Raw genomic sequence first — 25,905 nt, forward strand, 5'->3', positions numbered from 1 at the left:
AAATTTATCTGATAGAATTCTGAATTCCTTCTGTGTGTTATCTTGAATTTCTTTGAGTTTCCTCAAAACAGCTATTTTAAACCCTCTGTCTGAAATAGCATATATCTATTTTTTCTCCAGAACTTGTCCCTGGTGCCTTATGTAGTTCATTTGGTGAGGTCATGTTTTCTTGGGTGGTCTTGATGCTTATAGATATTCATCAGTATTTGTGCATTGAAGAGTTAGATATTGACTGTAGTCTTAACAGTCTGGGCTTGTTTGTATCTGTCCTTCTTAGGAAGACTTTCCAGGCATTTGAAGGAAATTTGGGCCCCAAACCCACTAACACTGTGGTTTTTGCAGACTCATAGAGGTACTGCCTTGGTCGTATTGGATAAGATCTGGAAGAATTCTATGTATTACCAGGCAAATACTCTTCTTTCTCCTTTCTCCCAAAGAAACAGAGTCTGTCTTTCTGTGCTGAGCCACCTGTACCTGGGGGTGTGGTGATGCAAACACCCCTTTGGAAACCACCACTAGCATTGCATTGGGTCAGACCTGAAGCCAGCTTGGCACTGTATCCTTATCTTCAGGGCAGTGAGTTCCCCCAGACCCTGGACATGTCCAGAGTAGCTGTCTGGAAGCCAAGGATTAGAGTCAAAAACCTTAGCAGTTTACCTTATGTTCTAATTTACTGCAGCTAAGTTGAGACTCACACTGCATTACAAAGTCCTTCTTACTCTTTCTTCCCTTTTCCACAGGCACAGGAGCCTCTCCCTGTGACCACCACCACTTTTGGTCTACGAGGGTTCTTCTAGGTCACTGCCAGTGTTTACTTAAAGCCCAAGGGCTCTTTCATCAGCTTATGATGAATGCTGTGAGGTCTCAGACTCACCCTGTAGGGTAGTAGGCTCGTCTCTGGTCCAGTACAGATTCAGAAATGTTGTCCAAGAGCCTAGGCCTGGACTCAGAGACTCATGTGCCTGCTTGTTTTTTCCTACTGTGGCCAAAGTAGTACCTTAGGTGCAAGGCAAAGGCCCCTTTACTTTTCCCTCTGCTGTTTTCAAACAGAAGTTGTTCACCTTAGCCACCACAGCTGGGACTGTGCTGGATGACCCTTGAAGCCAGCATTTCTCAGACCACAAGGCTCATGGTATACTCCCTGGTTATTGCTGCTGATTATTTAGGCTCCAAGAGCTCTTTAGTCAGCAGATGATGAATCCTGCCAGGACTGAGTTATTTCCTCCACGGCAGTGAGTTCCCTTTTAGCCCAACGTACATCTAGAAATGTCCAGGAGTTAGGGCTTCACAACTCTGCCCAGTGTCCTGTCCTACTATGGCTGAGCTGGTATCTAAGATGCAAGACAAAGTCCTCTTTACTCTTCACTCTCCTCTCCTTAAACAGAAGGGAGAAGTTACTTTTGTTGTTGCGAACTGCACTGCCTGGGGTTGGTGGAGGGATGGCATAGGCACTTCCTTAACCCTATCTGCTGGTGTCTCCCTAGGTCATGTGCCAACCTTGTCTACTGGCTCTAAGCCCAGCCTAGCACTAGGATTTGCCTAGGAATTGCAGTGCTTGTGTCCTAGACTGCCTTTCAAGTTTACTGAGGATCCCAGAGCACTTCAGTCTGCAGTGTAGTGGTGAGGTTTGTTGAGAGACTCACATTTCAACCTCTGGGATGGGTGATTCCCTTCTAACTGGGGCTAGTCCAAATGCCCCCTCAATGTGTGGGCACTGGCTGAACCCCACACAGCTTTATTTTCCACTCCTACAAAGCAGCACTGAGTTCAATGTAAAGTTCCTCAGTCACTGCCCTCTCCCTTCCTAAAACGCACAGATTTTCTATCTGCAGCATGGCCACTGCCATGGAATGGAAGAAGGGCGGCGCCTGTGATTGAAGACTTTCTCTTCTGCCCTCCTCAGTGTCTGTTTCAGCAGTAGGAAGTTAAAACCAGATACTGTGATTGTTCACCTGACTTTTGGTTCTTGTTACAGTGCTTTTCTGTGTGCAGATAGTTGTTAATATTCGGTGTTCCAGTGGGGAAGACAAATGGTGTAGGCTTATATTCTGCAATTTTGCTCTGTCCTTCATCTCTTATTCTTTTTTATTGCATTATTGTATTAGTCTGTTCTCCTAATTAAGTCTCCTATTAGTATGTCTCCTAATAAAGACATACCTGAGGTTGTAATTTATAAAGGAAAGAGGTTTAATTGACTTACAGTTCCACATGGCTGGGGAAGCTTCATAATCATGGAGTAAGGTGAAGGAGGAGCAAAGTCACATCTTGCGTGGTGGCAGACAAGAAGAAGTGCTGAGCCAAAGGGGGAAAAGCCCCTTATAAAACCATTAGATCTTGTGAAAACTCACTCACTGTTGTGAGAACAGCATGAGGGTAACTGCCTCCATGAGTAAATTACCTCCCACCAGGTCCCTTTCATGACACATGGAGATTATGGGAACTAAAATTCAAGATGAGATTTGGGTGGGGACATAGCCAAACCCTATCAATTATGTACTTAAAAAAACTATCATCCCGTTCAATACCCTTTCAGTAGATATATATTATTAAGCCATTGATTTTAAATATTATATTTTCTATTTCTAGAATGCTAGTTGGTTCGTTTTCACCTCTGGTCAATTTTGATAATTATTCTTTTCTAGTTCTTTCATCTTATTTATCACATATATATTATATTCTATAGCTGACCATTTCAATATGTGAAATTTTTGTGAGTTTTATTCTTTTTTTTATTTACTAATTCTTGTTCATGGTGGGATGTTTCCTTTCACATTCAATAATTTATAATTTTGAATTTGTATTTCTTAGAGCTTCATCTGCTGTAATATTTGGAGGCCTGAGTTGAAGGTGTACTTTTACAGAGGGGATTTATATCTGCTTTTTTCTAAGCATTTATATCTGCCTGTATTACTAGAAACCCGGGACCACTTGATTCTGCATTTTGGATGAAGATCTGGAGTTCATATAAATTGTACAATTTTGCCTTAAACTTACCATATAAGTGTAGAATTGTGGTTAGACATTCTTAGGGGGATTTACTTTTTTCACTTATCTACAACTAAGACCTAGTTAGACATCCTTTCCCCTTCTGTGCAATGTGTTGTTGTTGTTGTTTTAATTTTCACTGAGGATGTTGTTCTTTAGAGGTTTTAGAGTTTTGCAGGGGTCCCTCATCTAAGCTTTCAGCTTGCTTGGACTTCAGACTGTCTTCTGCCCCACTGCCACTCACACCTTGAGTGGCTGGTTAGAGTCCAGGCCCTAGTCTAGCATGGGTTGACAGATGCCCTGGGACAAATACCTGTTCCAAAGCTAACCCCTGGGGTTCATACTTTCTGTCCTCCCCTTTCGCTGAGGCTATGTGGAATTCTATTTCTTTCCCCTCACAATCCTGAATTAAAATATTCTTCAGTTTGTTTTCAGAATGAACCAAAGCACGCTATATCAGGAAGGATTTTTCTGAAATCAAGTCCAAAATTTTGTGAAAAGTGTAAGGGAATCAAAGTAGTAATCAGAAGCCTGGTTGAAAAACAGCATGAGAATGAGCAAAATTAGATTATTTCAAGAAGTATTTTTAAGGAAGGGAAAAAATAAAATGTTCAAGCCCCACATTGAAATATTTTCTTAAGAGCCGAATCAGTTTCCAGTTTTTCATTTCCTTCAAAATTGTGCTGTATATTTAAAAATTATTTTTTTGTTTCCATTTTTTCAGTATCTACATATGCCAGTCAGATTATAATTCAAGTGCATTCCAATCATTCCATCTTGAAGATACATTCAGATCACATTGATATTCAGTGTTCCTCAAACCTCCTTAATAATGTACTTATCTACTTTAGATTGGGTTAATTATATAATAGACTTTTATTAAAGAGCTTTGGTCAGGCGCAGTGGCTCATGCCTGTGAGCCCAGCACTTTGGGAGGCTGACGTGGGTGGATCATTTGAGGTCAGGAGTTCAAGACCAGCCTGGTCAACATAGTGAAACCCCATCTCTACTAAACGTACAAAAATTAGCTGGGCATGGTGGTGCATGCCTTAATCTAAGCTACTTTGGAAGCTGAGGCAGGAAGATTGCTTGCACCGGGGAGATGGAGGTTGCAGTGAGCCGAGATCATGCCACAGCACTCCAGCCTGGGCGACAGAGCAAGACTCATCTCAAAAAAAAAAAAAAAAAAAAAAAAAAAAAAAAAAAAGTTTTTACGTTGTATGTTATTTCATAGTGATATTTCTATTTCAAGTTGAGATTAGAATCCCACATTAGAGATCACATTTAGTATAGGGTGACAAAATTGCTAACTTGATACTATTCAATTGAAAACACGCACACACACACACACACACATACACACACACACACACACACATGACCTACTGATACTTGTTAGATTCTTGAGAGAAGAAGAAAAAGAATGAAAAAAAAAAAAAAGAGACAACTAACATTTGTGTAGCTGAAAAAGCATCATCTTTGGAATCTTCCTTGAGCTTCCTCAAGGCAGAATCAATCTCATCCTGCACTACTCACAAAATGTCCTAGTTTTTCATCCTGTGTTCTTCCCTCCTTCCACTTTTTGCCCTCAAAAGAATTCCTAAACATCTATATTTTCAAAGTACTTTGCTAGGCATTGGGGATACAATGGTGAAAAAATAGATGTGGCCTACATTTCCACTGAACTTACAGTTTATTATGGGAACTAGACAATTACATAAAATTGTAATGTGGTATTATGAGTGCTGTGATAAGGAAAATATAGATTAATGTGGAACATCCAGGAAAAACACTAAACTTCAGGGGCCAGGGATGTCTTTATAAATGCAATTATTTTAAGCTAAGATTCAAGATACAGTACATGCTCATGGTTCTGAAAGCATACTGTTTAGACCTACAGAATCACAGGGGAATTTGTTAGAAATGGAAATTCTAGGGCCTAATCTCAGGCTACTGAATCAGAAACTCTGGGGATAGGGCCCAGAAATGTGTTTTTAAACTATCTCAGCAGGTGATTCTTATTCATGCTGAAAATTAACTAGTGGCATATCTATATGGCTAGATTAAGAGTGCTAGGAGTTAGATCCTGCCAGGCAGAGAGACCAGCCTTTGAGACTCCCTGTGGAAGAAAGCAATATGAAATGATTATGAAAGAGTTCAGTATGCCTGGAGCATAGGGTATGAGGTTTGGAAGAGAGTTGTGATGGGCAAAGGATGGGATGGAGAGGAAAGCAGGGAGAAAAGATCATCTGGGTTTGTTAAGCCACATTAAATTTTTTTTTTGCTTTTTAATTTTACTTTTAGTTGCATGTAATAATTGTACATATTTAGGGATACAGAATGATATTTCAATACATGAAATATAGTATGTAATGACAGGGTAATTAGCATATCTATCACTTCAAACATTTGTCATTTCTTTGTGTTGGGAACATTCAGAAATCCTCTCTTCCAGTAATTGAAAATATATAATCCATTATCATTAACTATCATCACCCTACTAAATAATACTAGGACTTCTTCCTCCTATATAGCTGTAATTTTGTAGTCATTCACCCTATCCTTCTCTCCCTGATCCCCTGCCCAGCCTCTCATAACCATAATATTACTCTCTACTTCTATGGGCCCAACATTTTTAGCTCACACATATGTGAGAACATGTGGTATTTATCCTTCAGTTCCTGACTTATTTCACTTAACATAATATTCTCCAGGCCCATCCATGTTGCTGTGAATGACAGGATTTTGTTCTTTTTTATGGCTACATTAAATTGTTTAGATTTCATTTATCATAAATGTTTACAGACAGCCCCCAACTTACAATGATTTAATTTAACAATTTCTCAGCTTTAAAATGGTGTGAAACTGTTGCAATTTTGATATGCTTCAAATTTTGAATCTTGATGTTTTCCCAGGCTAGCGATATGCGGTATATGAGATAGTCAATGCTTTATCATAAAATAGGCTTTGTGTTAAATGGTTTTGCCCAACTCTAAGTTAATGTAAGTGTTCTGAGCATATTTAAAGTAGGCTAGTCTAGGCTATGATGTTTGGTAGGTTAAGTGTGTTTAAATGCATTTTCTTTTCTTTTTTTTTTTTTGAGATGGATTCTCACTCTGTCACCTAGGCTGGAGTGCAGTGGTGCGATCTCAGCTTACTGCAACCTCCACCTTCCTGGTTCAAGCAATTCCCCTGTCTCAGCCTCCTGAGTAGCTGGTATTACAGGTGCCCACTACCATGTCTGGCTAATTTTTTTTCTATTTTTAGTAGAGGTGGGGTTTTACCATGTTGGTCAGACTGGTCCTGAACTCCTGGCTTCAGGTGATCCACCCACCTTGGCCTCCCAGAGTGCTAGGATTACAGGCATGAGCCATTGCACCTGGCCTAAATGCATTTTCAACTTATTGGATACTCAATTTATGGTGGCTTTATCAGGAGGTAACCCTACTGGAAGTCAGGGAGCATCTGTGTTTATACATCTGTCTCTTCAAATAGAATGTGAATATATGAGGGCCAGGATGATATTTCCATACCTCAGAATATCCTTCAGCTACTCTTGGCCTATAATTGGTGTTTAATAAATGCATGCTGATTAAATGAGCTTCTTGCATAGTCACAAAAGCCTTGTGAGGTAGGCATTACTTCTCTTATTTTATACTTAAGGAGAGCTAAAGCTAAGAGAAGGTGACATACTAACATTAACAAAGTCAAATGGCTATTTATTTATTTATTTATTTATTTTTGAAATGGAGTCTCACTCTGTCACCCAGGTTGGAGTGCAGTGGCATGATCTTGGCTCACTGCAATCTCTGCCTCCTGAGTTCAAACGATTCTCCTGCCTCAGCCTCCTGAGTAGCTGGGATTACAGGCATGTACCACCACGCGTGGCTAATTTTTGTATTTTTAGTAGAGAAGATGGGGTTTTGCCATGTTGGCCAGGCTGGTCTCGAACTCCTGACCTCAGGTGATCCATCTGCCTCAGTCTCCCAAAGTGTTGGGATTACAGACGTGAGTCGCTGCACCTGGCCCAAATTTCTATTTAGAAGCAGAGGTGTTTTATAATCCCCAAGACAATGGATTTTTCTTTCAGAATCTCTTCTTTATTCCATGTTACCTTTCTGTTAGGGAGGCCTGAGAGTACAGAAAATATGTATGAATATATAAAATGTGAGCATTTTTTTTTAAACCTGTAAGCACTCCAAATACAACCGTGCTTTCTTTTTTCTTACTTTTTTTTTTTCCAGACAGAAAAGGGGAGTGCACTTCATGAAGCAGCTTTGTTTGGAAAGGTGGATGTTGTACGAGTTCTGTTAGAAACAGGTAACTATTGTGATTCTGCATGGAGCTTATCCTGCCAGATACCATTTCTATTTTGGGAATAGACAAAGGAAAACAACACAGTTTTCTTCACAAATCACCCTCTTGTCTTTACTCTAAAATGCAGATATGTATTCATATTATGTAGAACTGAGCTTCAGTATTTAGATAACATTGATATCAATGTGCAACTTCGTTTTTGCAATACATGTTTTAAGTACAAACTTCTTAGTTATTACAATTTTATGCATTTAAGTACTTTAGAGGTAAACTGCCAAAAGAAAAAGGAGATTTCTGCCTTCTGTAAGAGAGAGGAATTGATCCGTGAGAAATTGTCACAATTGTTTGGTTTATTGAAGAACATAATAGTTTTTCTATGTTTTATATTGTGAACTACAGTAAACAGAGATTTGAGCTCCTTCTCCTTAAGGTAAATTGTCCTAGTTAGTTCATTAACTGAGTAACTATTTTTAGTAGGCTACAGAAATTTATTTTAAAGGGAACCTTTCAAAGGGAGTGTTTTGAAGGAATGATAAAGTTGGCTTATTTATTTTCACATGTACTTTCTGATTGAAATGAAATAAAACTAAAATTGAGGTCAGATTTGTTTTAAAGATCAAAAGGCATGGGTACAAATTCATGCTTGTAAACAACTGATGGAAATTTTTCATGTTATGGAATATAGTGTGTTTATTTTCCTCTAAAAAAATAAAATGAAAAACATTGGCAGACTATTGTATTGTGATTGTATTTGTACATAATTTAACAAAGTTAAAGTTTCATTTATATTTAACTTTGTCATGCAGTGTGGTGTTACAACAAACGATTTGAGGAAACCACCTAAATATTATTATGTGCTGGTCACACATTCCTATGCAAATTTAAACATGTATTTAATAATCTTACAATGGACTAACATTTGGGACCAGATCCTGTAAATTGGCTTTTTTTTTTTTTTTTTTTTTTTTTTGCAATTATGTGTTTGGAAAATTCATAAAATTTTTAGGGCAGTGAAAGCTATTTGCTACGTTAAAATAAGTTCTTTCATACAATATATATTTCCACAATGAAAGTAATAACAGGTGTTTTAGTTACACACTTCAATAAGTTTGCTCATCAAATGGATGATGAATGTGACTGACAAATACAATCTAGGATAAATAAATATCATGGAGTATTTGACCTTGTATTTGAATAAATTCTGTGTGGACAACAGTTCAAAATAATCATCCTTTTTCAACTCTATGAATATTCAAGTGTTCTAAGACTGTTCTTATGTTACTTACATGGTACATGATTATAATCTACTAAATATTTTTACCATATTATACAGAGAATATAAATCACATGACCATTATGCTTTAGGAATTCACATTCTAAATCAATAACATTTTTCAGTGTGATAGTGTGCTATTGAGTTAAGTAGTTATAACCCAAAGATATCATAGGGTTGGCCGGGCGCGGTGGCTCACGCCTGTAATCCCAGCACTTTGGGAGGCCAAGGCGGGCAGATCACGAGGTCAGGAGATCAAGACCATCCTGGCTAACACAGTGAAACCCCATCTCTACTAAAAATACAAAAAAACAACAACAAAAAAATTAGTTGGGCGTGGTGGTGGGCACCTGTAGTCCCAGCTATTTGGGAGGCTAAGGCAGGAGAATGGCGTGAACCTGGGAGACGGAGCTTGAAGTGAGCCGAGATCATGCCACTGCACTGCAGCCTGGGCGACAGAGCAAGACTCCATCTCAAAAAAAAAAAAAAAAAAAAAAAAAAAAAGATACCATAGGGTCCTGAAAAACAATCTTAAGCATTGGGTGGGTGCCCTTTGAGAGTTAACTCGTGATCAAGAATGTTCCTAATCTTTGGTAACAATAGGCCCCTGCCTTCTTTCTTGCTAAAATCTTGTGCGTGCGTGTGTGTGTGTGTGTGTGTGTGTGTGTGTGTGTGTGTGTGTGTGTAGAACTTAATTTTTTTAAAATCACTTTTAGTGCTTGGTCTGTATATGTTTGAAATTACAGCAGTTAGATACTGATAGTATCTTTTGAGAACACTTCAGTGGTGTATATCTAGTGAGTTTTTCTTTTTCTTTCAGGAATTGATGCCAACATAAAGGATAGCTTAGGTAGAACTGTCTTGGACATTCTGAAAGAACATCCATCTCAGAAATCTCTCCAGATTGCAACACTCTTACAAGGTAAACAGTATTGAATGATGGATGAGTTTGCCTTAAAGTTAAGATCAGGTTAAAACTGTTATAGTTTTCTTTTTGATTTTGAGTTAGTGTTTACTTTTGAACAAACTTACTAGTTTTATTTTTTATGGCAGACTTTTAAACTAAATAATAATATCTTTTAGTGTTTTATTTTTGGTCTTTAACTACTCAGTAAGTATTTTAAAGAAGTTAAAGTGTTTATTTACTCATTTGATATTAGAAGTATTTTTAAAATTCATATATATGTAGTAAATATGTAGTTATGAGCTGGAAGTTAATAAAGCTATAAAGTAGTGATGATTAAGTATTATTTCACATTTGAATAATACTTTGAGTGTTTTCAGGGATTTGCTACTACTTTGGTTTCTATGACCCTATGAAGTAAGATAAGTCAGGCATTATTTTATTTTTGCACATAAGGGAAACTGAGGCTCTGAGAGATTTGATTTGTTCAAATTCATGTATCTTAAGTGGCAGAGCTTATATCTAAATGTTAGATTATCAATAATAACAAAAATTGTATTTAGCCAAAAGAATACGGATTATTTCCTTCCTAATCCAATGGTATAAAATAACTCAGTCTTACCAGCCTTAGTTTCTGGTAAAAGTCATTTAAGTACATTTGTTGTTAGTGGCAGTCATTAGCTCTGTTGAAGGTTTGACAACTATCTAGGTATGATTTTTGTTATTTGCAGTTTGCATACTTCACCACTTGAACTAAAACTTTTATTAAAAATTAGATTTAAATGCTTTCCTTTCCTGTTTGATGATTAGGCCTGTCATGTAGCATGTTACTTAAAAACCCCAGATGTTTTTTCTCTCCTTTAGCTCCTACCCTGTTCAGCAGTGATTATTTCCTACACTTGTTATGGATTGGCTGCAAGTATGACAGAGGAGGGTGGTGAGATAGGTTTTATTAGGTGTCAGTTGGGAAGCTGAAGAACAGCATTATTCTGCAGGAAGGTAAATGAATTAAAACCAAGTCAGGCAGGGAACATGTAGATACAGTAGTCAACAAAAGCCAAGGAGGAGTAAAAAGAATAGAAGCACAATATGCAGCCATTGTATTCTCTTCTCTATTTCCAAAACATTTCAGGGAAGTTCAGGCCCCTACAATTTTCTTATCAATAAAGAAGTTAATTGCAAGTCAAATGCATGCAGAGATGAATCAGAGAAGAATCCAATCATAGCCTTTTATATAAATTAAAATTAAATTGAATAAAAGCTAAAAAATAAGAGTGGTACATACTATTTTTATCAGTCTTCTCCCTCTAGACGCTTTGCATTTCATATTGGATTTTGAGTCTCACTGAATTTTGTTTTTGTGTGTGTGCGTGGTTTTTTTTTTTTTTGAGAGGGAGTTTTGCTCTTGTTGCCCAGGCTGGAGTGCAGCGGTGCGATCTTGGCTCACTGCAATGTCCACCTCCTGGGTTCAAGTGATTCTTCTACCTCAGCCTCCCAAGTAGCTGGGATTATAGGCACTTGCCACCATGTCCGGCTACTTTTTGTATTTTTATTAGAGAGGGGATTTTACCACATTGGCCAGTCTGGTCTTGAACTCCTGACCTCAGGTGATCCAGCCACCTTGGCCTCTTAAAGTGCTGGGATTACAGGCAGGAGCCACGGTGCCCAGCCTCTCACTGAACGTTTTTGTTTTTGTTTTTGAGATGGAGTCTTGCTCTGTCACCCAGGCTGGAGTGAAGTGGCACCCTCTGGGCTCACTGCAAGCTCCACCTCCCGGGTTCACGCCATTCTCCTGCCTCAGCCTCCCGAGTAACTGGGACTACAGGTGGCCACCACCTTGCCCGGCTAGTTTTTTTAAAAATATTTTTACTAGAGATGGGGTTTCACCGTGTTAACCAGGATGGTCTCGATCTCCTGATCTCGTGGTCCACCCGCCTCGGCCTCCCAAAGTGCTGGGATTACAGGAGTGAGCCACTGCACCTGGCCACCTCTCACTGAACTTTTAAAAACTGAAGCATGTGTGTAATATGTCTTTTGGGAAAAGCAAAATAAATGTCACTCACTAGAAAAGGGGGTGTGACATAATCATGTACTTTTTAAAAACATACTGCATTGGTTTATCTAAGATAAAGTGTTGTTACATAGGAGTAACTATCTTTGCTTTCCTAAATGGTCAAGATTAATTAGGTATGTTAATTTGTGACAGGGCATACAGGATACAGGACATCTTTGAAGTTCTCTAATTATTGGCAAATTTCAGAATGTGAACACATCATCTCTGTTCTTTGCATTCCTGGATTTCCCTGGTAGAAATTATTTAAATGGTATGAGGACATACTTGTTTGGCATGAGAGTACAAATTTTCTTTATTAGATTTTAAGAAAAAGATTCTTGAATAAAGAAGTATAAGCAAATGATCTGTATGAAAAGAGATCTGTTAATTTAATCTTTATACAGAGGTTACAAACTAGCCACTTGTGGGCTGAATGCTTTGGCACATAGCACACATGCTTTGTTTATATCACATATTTTGAGCCCACATTGTGTTTCCATAAAAATTGGATTAGCTGTTAACATTTAAAAAGCTAGAATTTGGCTGGGCGTGGTGGCTCACGCCTGTAATCCCAGCACTTTGGGAAGCTGAGGTGGGCGGATCACGAGGTCAGGAGTTCGAGATCAGCCTGGCCAACATGGTGAAACCCTGTCTCTACTAAAAATACAAAAAAAATTAGCCGGGTGTGGTGGCACGTGTCTGTAGTCTCAGCTACTTCAGGGGGCTGAGGCAGGAGAATGGCTTAAACCAGGGAGGTGGAGCTTGCAGTGAGCTGAGGTCACACCACTGAACTCCAGCCTGGGTGACAGAGCGACTCCATTTCAAAAAAAAAAAAAATAAAAAAAAAAATAAATCTGGAATTTTAGCTCAAACTCTGGAGTTTTGGTTTCTCTAAAAGAAGTTTTATTTCAGGGATGAACTTTAGATTGGTCATTTTTTCTCTGGTTAAACATGGTCTGTGAGGCTGAATATTGGTTAACATTTATTTCTACATTCAGATGCTGTTTTCTTTGTGATTAAGAGAAAAGCGAGATGTTTTCTTGTCTTATATTTATCTGACTTTGCCACCTATTAGCTGAATGAACATGGACAAGTTAATAATATTCCCCCTTTACTTGTAATCTTTAAAACTTAGATTGTGCTTGTGTCATAGTTTTGTAAGGATTAGATGAGTTAATGTATACAAAATACTTAGAACAATGCTGGGTCCATAGTAAGCAATATTTAAGTTTAAGCTGCTATTCCTAATATTATATTTGTATCAAAACTGGAAAAATGAAAAATAGGCTGAGTATAGGACATTACTTAAAGAATAATGGCAATGAACATTATTTCTTTGTGGAAATAAAGTTAATATGCAAATTGTACTTATCTTACAAGATTACAGCACCATTTTAAAATGAACTTACTCCATTTCATTCATTTATGTTACCTGGCTGGTTGTGGTATCCATCTGAATTTGACATTCCTGTTTGAGGGTTTAAATCTATTCAAAGCATCTTTCAGACAGTTTAAAATCTTCAGATGGAAGTAAGGAGAACAAGGAGTTTATTGTATCTTCAATAGGTGAATTTATTTTTAAGTAAAGAATGTTTTAAGTTTAGTTTTTAGAAGAAAGGGGTTCAAGAGTTTCTCCCAAATAATCTGGTGTATTTTTTTTAATTAAAACTTTAAGATCATCATGATGTTCTTTTGATATGTTTGGTTTTTTGAAGTTCTTTTGAAAACTTAGGATATGAGAAAATAAATGCAAAACTGATCACCAGAAGTAAAATATAAAATGTACTGGTTTTAAAATAAATGAATTCAAGTATGTAATCTCAAAAATGTATACACACAGAGTATTTAGAAGGTGTGGGAAGATCTACAGTCCTTGAAGAGCCTGTGCAGGAAGATGCAACACAAGAAACACACATTTCATCTCCTGTTGAGTCTCCCACCCAAAAGACCAAAAGTGAGTACCTAATTATAAAGCCCTGGAAACCATACTAGACTTGTATGTACAGTTGTGAAAATTTCAAGTCTAATAGGTTATATCCTATACTCTATATTTCATCCATTTATAAGAGCTTCTGTTACTGGTTAGAGCTTCTCAGCCCTGAGATACAGCAGTGAGCAAAGCAGAAAACCAAGCCTGCTGTAATGAAGTTTATCTGGAGTATATATTTCTTAGATGTGTTTTTTTCTTAAATGTGTTTTTCCCCAGCTTTATTGAGGTACTCTTGGCAAATGAAAATTGTATATATTTACAGTGTACAATTTGATATATACTTTGTGGAATAACTGCCAAAATCAACTAATTAACATAGCCATCATCTCATATAGTTTTTTTTGTTTGTTTTTTTGTGGAGAGAACACTTAAGATAACTCTCTTAGTAAGTTTCAGGTATACAATAGAATATTATTAACTATAGTCACCATGCTGTATTTTAAATCTCCAGAATTTATTAATCCCCCGTAACTGAACCTTAATACCCTTTGATCAACACTTTCTCATCTCCTTCACTCCCCAGCCCCTGGCAATCACCATTCTACTCTCTGTTTTATGACTTTGACTTTTTTAGATTCCACATGTGAGATCATGCAGTACTTGTCTTTCTGTACCTGGTTCATCTCACTTAGCATAATGCCCTCTAGGTTCATCCATGTTGTTACAAATGGAAAGATCTTCTTCTTTTTAAAGGCTGAATAATAGTCCATTGTTTGTGTAGTATGTATATAAATGTACACACCCACTGCATTTTCTTTATCTATTCATCTCTCAGTGGATTTGTTTTCATGTCTTGGCTGTTCTGAAGAATGCCATAATGAACAGAAGTATCGGGGGAACCTGATATTTCAACATAGGTTCTTTCTGTTTTCCCTAAGTGTCTGAGAAATAAAGAGAAAGAGTACAAATAGAGGAATTTTACAGCTGGGCCGCCAGGGGTGACATCACATATCGGTAGGTCCATGATGTCCACCTGAACCACAAAACCAGCAAGTTTTTATTAGGGATTTCAAAAGGGGAGGGGGTGGACGAACAGGGAGTAGGTCACAAAGATCACATGCTTCAAAGGGCAAAAGGCAGAGCAAAGATCACATGCTTCAGAGGAAACAGGGCAAGGGAAAAAGCAAAGATCACAAGGCAAAGGGCAAAATTAGAATTACTGATGAGGGTCTATGTTCAGCTGTGCACATATTGTCTTGATAAACATCTTAAACAACAGAAAACAGGGTTCGAGAGCAGAGAACTGGTCTGACCTCAAATTTATCAGGGTGGGATTTTTTCCCCACCCTAATAAGCCTGAGGGTACTGCAGGAGACCAGGGCATATTTCAGTCCTTATCTCAACCGCATAAGACAGACACTCCCAGAGTGGCTGTTTATAGACCTCCCCCCAGGAATGCAATTCTTTTCCTAGGGTCTTAATATTTAAAATCCCTTGCTAGGAAAAGAATTTAGTGATATCTCTCCTACTTGCACATCCATTTATAGGCTCACTGCAAGAAGAAACATATGGCTCTATTTTGCCCGACCCCACAGGCAGTCTGACCTTATGGTTGTCTTCCCTTGTTCCCTAAAATTGCTGTTGTTCTGTTGTTTTTCAAGGTGCACTGATTTCGTATTGTCCAAACACACATGTTTTACAATCAGTTTGTACAGTTAACACAATAGTGGTCCTGAGGTGACATACATTCTCAGCTTATGAAGATAACAGGATTAAGACATTAAAATAAAGACAGGTATAAGAAATTATAAGAGTATTATTTGGGAACTGATAAATATCCATGAAATCTTCACAATTTATGTTCCTCTGCCACGGCTCCAGCTGGTCCCTCCGTTTGGGGTCCTTGACTTCCCGCAACACAGAAGGGTGCAGATATCTTTTCATGATACTGGTTTCATTTACTTTGAATAAGCACTCCAAAGTGGGATTACTGAATCATATGGTAATTCTATTTTTAATTTTTTGAGGAATCTCCATACTGTTTTCCATAGTGGCTATACCATTTTACATTCCCACTGACAGCATACAGGCTTCCCTTTCTCCACATCCTCAGCAACACCTCCTATCTTTTGTCTTTTTGAGAACAGCCACTCTAATGGATGTGAGGTGATAACCCATTGTGGCTTTGATTTACATTTCCCTGATAATTAGTGATGTTGAGCACCTTTTCATATATCTTGGGTCATTTATGTGCCTTTTTTTGAAGAAATGTCTATTTGGGTCCTTAGCCCATTTTAAAATTAGGTTATTTGTGTTTTTGCTATTGAGTTATGTGAATTTCTTATGTATTTTGTGTATTAACCGCTTATCAGATCTATGGTTTGCAAATATTTTCTCCCATTCCTTAAGTTATCTTTTTAGTCTGTTGATCGTTTCATTTGCAGTGCAGAAGCTTTTTAGTTTGATTCAATCCTGTGTGTTCATTTTTGCTTTTGTTCATATCCAAGAAATCATTGTCCAAACCAATATCAAGTTTTTTCCCTATGTTTTCTTCTAGGAGTTTCATATTTTCAGGTCTTAATGTTCCAGTCTTTATCCCATTTGTGTTGATTTTTACAGAGGGGATGAGATAAGGGTCATGTTTCATTCTTTTGCATGTGGACATCCACTTTCCCAACACTATTTATTGAAGAGACTATCTTTTCCACATTTTGTGTTCTTGTAACCCTTGTGAAGAGCTACAGTAATCAAAACAGTATGGTACAGGCATGAAAACAGACGTATACACCAATAAAACAGAATAGAGTCCAGAAATAAATCCATGCATCTATAGTCAGCTGGTCTTAAATATGTTTTTAAGTCAGAATAAAAATATTAAAATCTGGATTGTAACTGCTGGAAATTTTTTTCAGAATAAGTTACAGATATAAGGTACCTTTCTGAGACTGTTTAGAAATGTGCATATTTTCATGTAATCTACAAAATCTTCATGTTTGACAGATGATGTATATTATTTATATTATTTATTTCTTTTGTGTTTTTACTTTATATCATATACCATAATTCTTAATGTACTGATTACCTATATTATTATTTGTTTAAATAACTTGTACTATTTCTGTTTATTGAACCTAGGAAGAAGGTTTTCAGCACCATTTCAAATTTGCTAATGAATTCTGTTAGTGAAGTAAAATACCAATGAAAGATTATGGAAATTAAATCCTATAATAAGTGAAGCTTTGGGAATTGTAATTCTAGATGCTTTTATGTACCATGTATACATAACCTTACAATAATTATTTATATTTTGAAAAAGAATAAAAATAGGCAAAATTATAATCTCTTTTGTCCATTAATAATGTTGTACTAATTATGGTTGAGTACCTTATTTTCAGCAGAACAGTGTCTGACTGCTTAATCTTGCTGCATTTTGAGTTCTATCACCATAGCGGTCATATTTTTATTGCTTAACAGTAAGTTTTAACAATAACCTTTCTTGAAACTTCTGAAAAACTTATTCTCATAGGTGAAACCGTCACTGGAGAATTATCAAAACTCTTGGATGAAATAAAACTCTGTCAAGAAAAGGATTATTCGTTTGAAGACTTGTGCCACACAATATCAGACCACTACTTAGATAATTTGAGCAAGATTTCAGAGGAAGAACTTGGGAAAAATGGAAGCCAGAGTGTAGTAAGTAAGGCGGGGGGAAATGAAGACAATGTGTCTGCCTTTTCCAGTTCAGTATGTACACCTAAGAGGCATGGGACATGGCGCATTATCAGATTCCACCACTGTAAGATGTCAGTTTCCTTATTGCTCTATTCCTGACGTTCTTTGGGGTTTTACTCTCAGTGCGTGGGTAGGGGAAGGAGTGCTTTGACAGATCACTTGACGATCTCTCTACTTTAGACTCTTTCTTAAACGCATGGATTTTTAGTAGTGTTGTTGTTGTTGTTGTTGTTGTTGTTGTTGTATTCCTTAGTTTTACTGGGCATAATGATGTCGGTTCCCAAAAAAAGACAAAAACCTTCCTTTTGACTGTCTTCCCTATTTTCTCTATGAACTCAGTCTAACAGAGCAGAGCCACACATATGGTTTCCTCACTTCCTCCTTAAGTAATAGTAGGAGAGAAATATGGAAAGTTCAGTCTGCATATTTTTATAATATGCAAATCCCAAGAGGTTTCTCTTCAATAAGCTCAGAATCTTAAGCATGAGTTAGTTCCTGTGACAACCCCTTATGATAGTGTTCTTTGAAAATATTGTCATATAAAATATTAAAGGTTATATGAGGCAGAAAAACAGATGATATAGTCGAGTAAGAGCGAGTATTTCTATTTATTAGGAATAAGAGTTTACAAAGAGGAAAGAGGGGAGATAAGATTAGAAGGATAGATTGAGGTCAGGCCATGGGTGATTCTTGCTCATTTGAATTTTTATATGAACACAATAGCAAGAAAAACTATAGAGAATAAATCAGTTTAATATTAAGATTTGTAAACTTACTTTTTGTCCTATACAGGAAGGATTTATAGTATATACTGGTATTAAAGGAAATACATTATTCTGATAAGAAATCTTTTGTCACTTTTAGAACTTAATTTGTTACAGATATATCATACTTTATTCAAAAGCCAGTAATAGAGTGAACTGTGTTAAGTATGTCATATTATTTGTGAAAACTAAAAAAAACTTGCTTAGTATAGTGACTGTCCATTACAAGAACATTTACTTAATTTAGTTACTTAAAGTAAGCTGTGACACTGTTTCCTGGGATAGCACTTGCTAATCTAGTTCCATGGCTAGTCCTACCTCCTAGGCCTGCTTTTTTTGTTTCATTTTGTTTTTGTGCTTCACTTTCTCTTGCAAAAACATCCTATTATTGGCCCCAATAAAAATTCTTTATGAATAACTATGAACAGTTGTGTATGTACTGAGGTTTTAAATACCTGTAGGTTTTACCAAATGAAATTTTTATATTAATGAAATATTTATAATAGTAACTTTAATATTGGGACAAAATCCTCTGTTAAAATATCTGAAACAGGTGTATGCTATCTCTAGATTACCAGTTACATTTTAATATTTCCTTGAAAGTTAGTTAGAAGTTAAAACTTACTTGTTCTATATAAACAGTACATAGTATTTACTTTTTAAGATCCATCCCCAAATATTTATCTAAACTGGTAGCTTCTGGCCTTCTACTTGTAAAACCACAGATATTCTGAAAGCCCTAATTTTTTAGACCAGGCTCTCCAGACTTTTTGTTGTACATACCATTAGTAAACAAATTTTGAGCAAATATCCCTGAGTATTTCTAAATTATGTGTATATATATAGAGAGAGAGAGAGAGAAAGAGAGAGAGAGAGAGACTACATTTCTAGTAATATTTGATGTAACTTATGAGACATACACAACAAAAGAATTCAAATTGAGGAAGGTAGAGAATAAGTGTAAAACAGAAGCTCTAATTATTTTTCGTTTACTCAATGAATATCTTATATGTCCTGGGATCTGTATGTGCTGCTTGGAGACCATGATTCAAGCTTCTGTCTTTCAGGAAGTGATGGCAAAGACTTTTGACTTTGAGAGACTGAAAATAGTTTGGGGAAAAGATGTTCAAGTTTTTCTGTAAGCCAAAGACTATATTGTGATAGTGGCAAGAAAGAAATTAATACTCATAAATTGAGCATTAAGGTTTTGAAATCTGAGCTCATACTTTTCTAACACCACTCCTCGTTCCTGTGACAAACCTTCACAATAGTGTTCTTTGAAAATATTTCCCTATAAAATGTTAAAGATTTTGTGGAGGCAGAAAAGCAGATGGTATATATGAGTAAAAGCAAATAATTCTGTTTATTTGGAAGAATAGAGTTTACAAAGGGGAAAGATGAGAGATAAGATTAGAAGTCTAGTTTGAGGTTAGGTGGTGGATGATTTTGAATGTCAGGCTAAGAATTTTGGTATTTATTATTTTAAGAAATGAGAAAAATCTAAAGGATTTTGGGCAGATAAAATACATAATTGGAACTGACCTTTCAGAAAATGAATCTGATAAAGACCTGTTAACGAATGTTTAAAAAGTAATCAAATTACTTTGACCCTTTTCTGTAGCCTGTGTTTTATTTGAATTCATTCCATGTTTTGTTGAATATTTGTTTCTATTCATCAAAAAAGTTTTTTTTTTCCAGAATATCACTTCAATTATACTCTCACATGATGCAAAAAGTTTAGTCAAGTATAGGTCACCTAATACAGATGGTTCTTATCATGTTTTGAGTTGTGGGGTTTATAATAGACATGGTTCTTGACTTCAAGTGATTCAAAACACCTGTCCTAAGGAGACTTCAGTCATAGTGTGCAGACTATAACTGAAGACTAATATATAAAACACTGAATAAATAAGAACTGACACTCGGTTTTTGCTATTTGCTACTCTAATGCTTTACATGATTTAAGTCACTTACTAAGTAATTCTTACAATATGGATTTAGAAAATGACTTAGCTGCCAAGTGGCAGAGTGAGGATTCAAACTCCGAGCCAATGTTTTTAATTCTCAGCCACATTTCTCATAATATGCTACCTTGTGGCCAAAGGAATTTTTAAAAGGGAGATATCAGTGAATACTTACAGATATTCATTGAAGTCTTTGTGGAGGTAGGGAGAGACTAAGCTGTGTCTTGGTGAAAGGGGAGCTGTGTTTTTCACTTTAGTTGGAACAAATGATTGAGAAAGGATTCCAGCCTGAAGAAACAATATATGCAAAAGCACAGAGGTAAGAATTAGTGCATAATTTGAGAATGATTTACGATGAGAGTTTGTTTTGGAAAGTAGTAGGAAATAAAGTTGGATAAGTAATGATAATACCTCAATTTATGGAACACTTGTATTGACTGATTTAACGCTCACAATAACCCTGTGAAAAGGATAGTATTATTTCTATGACTTTCCCAGTTTCACGCAGCAATTATAGAGCCAAGAACACAGACATTCTGGAGCTTGCCACTCAACTTGTGACTCAACTCTATTGACAGAGAACAAAGGCAGCTAAGTAGATTGGGAGGCTAGTCAGAAGTTTAAAATTGATGCTGAGAATAAACTCTTGAGTAGAAGAGTTCTCCTGAAAGTGACATTTTTGGAAAATAAAAGTGGTAGTTGTATGTTGGTTGGTCGGGGAGAGGCTCAAACAATGGTTCTCAGCCATAGTTGTACATTAGATTTACCTAGAGAGGCTCTAAAAAAAATGAATACCGATGCCCTCAGATTCCAGTCCAGACCAACTAAATCAAAATAATTTTGGGTAGCTCTGAGCATTATTCTTGGAAAAGCTTCTCAGGTTATTCTAACATGCATATGATTGGTCTAGGGAGCCAAAAATCAGCCAAGATCTTACTGAGGTAATTCATGTCTGAGATGCTGAGTCAGAACTGAGGTCTTGATAACACCACAAAACAATTTTTTCAGATAGAACAAATCTCATAGATCTTAATATCCAGTCTACTGCTCCAATTCCCCAGTGTAAGAGCTTCTAAAAGTCTCTTGAATTAGGGATTATTTATGCTATAACAAATTAGCATAGATTGGGTGGCTTGAAAAGAACCCAGCATTTATTTCTCACAGTTCTGGAGTCTGAGAAGCCCAAGATCAAGGTATCCAGCAGAGCTGGCAGCTGGTGAGGGTCTGCCTCCTGGTTTGAAGAGGGCTGTCTTCTGGTTGTATCTTCATGTGGCAAAGAACAGAGGGGGAAAAAGCAGGTTCTCCTGATGTGTTTTTTTTTCTTTTCTTTTCTCTTCTTTTTTTTTGAGATGAAGTCTTGCTCTGTCGCCAGACTGGAGTGCAGCAGCGCGATCTTGGCTCACTGCACTCTGCCTCCTGGGTTCAAGCGGTTCCCCTGCCTCAGCCTCCCGAGTAGCTGGGACTACAGGCACATGCCACCATGCCCGGCTAATTTTTTGTATTTTAGTAGCAAGGGGTTTCACCATGTTGGCCAGGATGGTCTCGATCTCCTGACCTCATGATCCGCCTGCCTTGGACTTCCAAAGTGCTGGAATTACAGGCATGAGCCACTGTGCCTGGCCCTGCTAATGTTTTTTTATATGGACACTAGGACATCATAAGGGGTTATGATCTGATGACCTCCCAACACCCTCTCCCTAATACTATCACATTGGGGGTTAGGATTTCAACATATGAACTTGGAGGGGACACCGACTTGAGGTCCGTAGCAAGGAGGCTTTCAGTTTATCGTTAAGGAAAATCCAAACTGCATTCAAACCACAGTCCTCAATTAGAACATTTCTATGTTATATTGGAATATTAAATGTGGAAAACATTTCTGTATGTCTGTTATTTATATTACTAGTTAAATGATGAGCATTTGGGTTCAGTTAAAATTTAATTTCATAGGATATGAAACATCCAACTTGCTTATTGTAATATGACAAGTAATTCCAAAAGTTATTTAGGAGAAATAAAAATGTAAGGAAATATGTTTTGTAGCATCCATATTATTAATTAATGTATTTTACATATTAATGATGTGACTTGAGCTTTGGAAGTATTTTACCTATATTCTTAGTTCAGTTTAACTTTTGTTGCCTGTTTTCTTCCAATAGAGGGCACTCCGATTCAGTAATTTCAAATACAAAACCAGCCATCTTATGTAAGAACTTTTATTTTTGAATCGGAGATTTTTGTTTCTTTTAAAATATTAGCTGTAATGTGGTAGTTTGAACATTTTTACTAATATAAGTTAAAAATTAAATTCTTATTATGATTGAATGTATTCAATTGGAGGTTTTGCATGTAATATAAAGGCTAGCTCAAGTTAAAATTACATTTTGTCTTGCATACATTTTAATTCAAAAGTCAGTCTGTTTTATATACTCTTATAATATGCATCTGAAACCATTTTCTAAGTTGAATTAGGACATTATATAATCTGGAATGTAAATTTTGAAGAAATATAAATATCCTAACATTCTTTACCAACCCATGAAATTTAGGTTTTCGAAAGAATGTAAAATAATCCGAAAAAATTTTCTATTCTCTTTATGTTTTCCCAAGCCTTATATTAATGTTTTTTCCTCCATGTGTATGAACAATCTATACAATTTTAAATGTGAACACAGCATGCCATAGAGAAATTTGATGATAAAGATCATTAGAGCAGATTTCAGAATCCAGGTACCAAGAAAACTTTTTTTTTGTTTAAACATTTGTAATAGAACATTGCCTCATCAGCCTATGTCTTTAAGAAGTAAATAAGGAGCTTAAGGGATGAAATGTGTTACATATTGTTTTTTCTCCTCAGGGAGAACATAGACACAAACAGCATCTAAAGCTTCTGGTTTGAAAGGGGGGTGCATTGGCAGGTTTTGTGCAATTTCGTTCAGCCACTCTGCCTCTTTTCTGTTATTTTATTTTCTTTTCCAATGCAAGATACTAAATTACATGTCAGCCTGATGAAGTGTGAGATATTTTATATTAGTATTTTAAGGTTTCAAGATTTACTTTGAAGGATTTTCAGTTTATTTATTTATTTATTTATTTATTTATTTATTTTATTTTTATGCTGAGCTATCCTTGAGAATACTCTCTGGGCGTGAGGTCCCTACTTTTGGAAAATATATTTAATTTAGTTCTAAAATTCATCAAGTTTTAAAGTTCATTAGAGTCAGATTAGATTGCCTAAAAACCAAATGGTGTTTCTGAAACAAAGTTTATCTTCAAACACATTCTAACCCAGTTTCTAGAGCTTATTATCAGGAATGCATCAATTTCAGAATTTGGAGAGACCTTTGCAGCTATCTTACCCAATTTCCATCAGATTTAGATTTAGAGAAACTTGGGAGGCTAATTTTTTGAAATGTAAATAGAGGCTTCTTATTATAGGAACATAACTGATTCTTTAACATATATAATTTTTTATAGTGGTGCTAAATCTTAAGCAGTGATACACAATGTTCAGAAGAACATTCTAACCTGAACAATTTATATCTTATGTAGTTGAACAGACCTTTTGGATGTGGTGACTCAAGGTGATTCATCCAAGGTTTGAATTCTCCTAACAGATTTTGCAAGAATTAGCGAATGTAGAACTAGGATCCTGTTGACCTGCATTTATACTTTGAAAACAATACCGTTAACCACACATATGTACTGTATGTACATTAATGGAAAAATCCAGAATCAGAAGGGTAAGATTTTTGTCCTTACCCTCACCTCAGGAAGAACTTTTTATATCCTTAGGAAATCTAGGAAGTCCTTGAGAAAATGGCTAGTAGAATAAAAGAGTCATTTTTCTGAACTTCTAGCACACTTGCTTTTTACCATTCACGATACATCTCTTTCTGCCTTGCCTTGTAGGTGTATATGTTTTACATTACTTCTTATATACTCCTTGACAGTAGGTTCATTATTAGATTGATCTCTGTAGTCACATCCTGCCTAACACAGTGCCTTGAATGTAGTGGTCTCTCAGTGAAAGTTCATTGACTGAATAAATGCATAAAAAGGCAAAGACTGCATATAAAAGTGCATATGTTCTTGCAAATTAACCATTATCATTGCAAAATGCGTTTAATTATTTGGAGATGAATTACAGAGACCAAAGTAGAGGTTTTTCCCGGCAATCATGGTGGGAATCTCAACTGTGTTTTTAGGAAGATAACTTAGTCTAGCAGTTAAGAGCATGAGATTGTGAGTCCTACAGATTTGCGTTTACAACTCTGTTCTGCAACTTACTAGCAGGGTGACCTTTGGAAGTTACTTGATTTTCTTCATCAGTTAAAAAAATTTTACTCTGGCTTTCTGTCAGCCATAGAAAAGAGCTATTTTGTTCTCTTTTGTGTTGCTGAAGAGATCTTGAGTTTTATGTTTCACAGACTTTGTCCAATTTTGTCCAGGCTTTCTAAATAGTCACAAAATGTCAATGTAGAGGGGATTTCTCTACTGAAAAGTGAAATATTTTGTTCTTGGATTGGTCTGAGTCAATATTTTACTTGGAAAAAACCATATCTATTCTAATCAGCTTCATAAAAGTTAGGGAGGAATAGCAAATACGACAAATAATTGAACTTATATGAAAAATTATCTCAATAGGCTGAAATCTTGGCTCGAGGTAAAAACATAAAATTCAGTGGGAGTTAGTATAAAATCTTACATTTAGACTCCTTAAAAATCAAAGATGGGGGAGATTTAATGTCAGGGAGTAGTTCACACAAAAGTTTTAGGGTATATAAATGACTACAACTGCTACGTGAACCAAAAGTGAGATGTAGCTCCTAAAAAAAATCAATAAACAGTGACCAAACTATGATATCTGAAAATAATTGTAACACTAGAAGCTAACATTTACCAAGCACTAAATTTTCACTACATGCTAGGTAGGCATTGTGTAAACATGTTAAAAATCATTATCTCCTTTATTCCTGACAACAATCCCATGAGGTAGGTTTTATTATCCTCAATGTGGGAATCAGGAGTAAAGTAAGTTGCCCAAAAGGTAAATCTGGGGGATCTGAATGTAGGTCCAATGTCTTACAAGTAGATCATTCTGTCTTTCATCACTATTTTCCAGATTGACCATCTCTTACCTTTTCATCATTCCTGCCAGTTTGTGGATTCAGACCATCATTTCCTTTCACCTGAGTTATTTCAAGAGCCTCCTACCCTGTCCACCCACTTGTAGTCTCTTCTCTTCATCTGCTTGTATTTACTCTGAGCAGTGCTGCCAAGTCAGTATGCCTTAAGTGCCATTCTGGTCACGTCATTTTCCTACTCAAAACTAGCCCTGGTCCTCACTGCAAATGTGAAATAGAAACTTCTAACTCAGGCATTCAAGACCCTTCATTTCTAGCTTCATCTTATTTTTCCAGCTTTATTTGCTAGTAATGTCTTAGATAAATATATTTTAGTAAAATGGATTATTCTTGGCTGAGCACGGTGGCTCATGTCTGTAATCTCAGCACTTTGGGAGGCTGAGACTGGAGGATCACCTGAGGTCGGGAGTTAGAGACCAGCCTGGCTAACATGGTGAAACCCCGTCTTTACTAAAAATACAAAAACTAGCCGGGCCTGGTGGTGTGCGCCTGTCATCCCAGCTACTTGGGAGGCTGAGGCCGGAGAATTGCTTGAACCCAGGAGGTGGAGGTTGCAGTGAGCCAAGGTGGCACCACTGCACTCCAGCCTGGACGACAAGAATGAAACTCTGTCTCTAAATAAATAAATAAATAAATAAATAAATAAAATGGATTGCTCTCAAACATGTCTGTCTTTCTTATTGTCCATGTTCATGTTTTGTCTATATATATTTTCCCTACCATCTCTACTTATTGAAAACTATCCCTCACAAAACCTGTTTTGATCCTTCTATTTAGATCTATTTGCATCATTATGCTGCTTTGTATTAATTATGCATGAATCATCTTTTTTGGCT

General features: G+C 36.5%; 1 protein-coding gene across 13 annotated transcripts in view; it reads left to right on the top strand.

Moving 5' to 3' along the window:
• Positions 1-25,905, top strand: part of LOC105463367 (ankyrin repeat and sterile alpha motif domain containing 1B) — a 1,291,052-nt gene that overhangs the window by 210,428 nt on the left and 1,054,719 nt on the right. For all 13 annotated transcript variants that reach the window (XM_071072455.1, XM_071072454.1, XM_071072448.1 and 10 more), the window contains exons 5-8: positions 7,230-7,305; positions 9,396-9,497; positions 13,373-13,486; positions 16,989-17,155. In XM_071072455.1, coding sequence (XP_070928556.1) covers positions 7,230-7,305; positions 9,396-9,497; positions 13,373-13,486; positions 16,989-17,155 — 459 coding nt within the window. The remainder of the gene's footprint in view (positions 1-7,229; positions 7,306-9,395; positions 9,498-13,372; positions 13,487-16,988; positions 17,156-25,905) is intronic.

Source organism: Macaca nemestrina, chromosome 10 (assembly GCF_043159975.1).
Source record: "Macaca nemestrina isolate mMacNem1 chromosome 10, mMacNem.hap1, whole genome shotgun sequence".
Taxonomy (NCBI): Eukaryota; Metazoa; Chordata; class Mammalia; order Primates; family Cercopithecidae; genus Macaca; species Macaca nemestrina.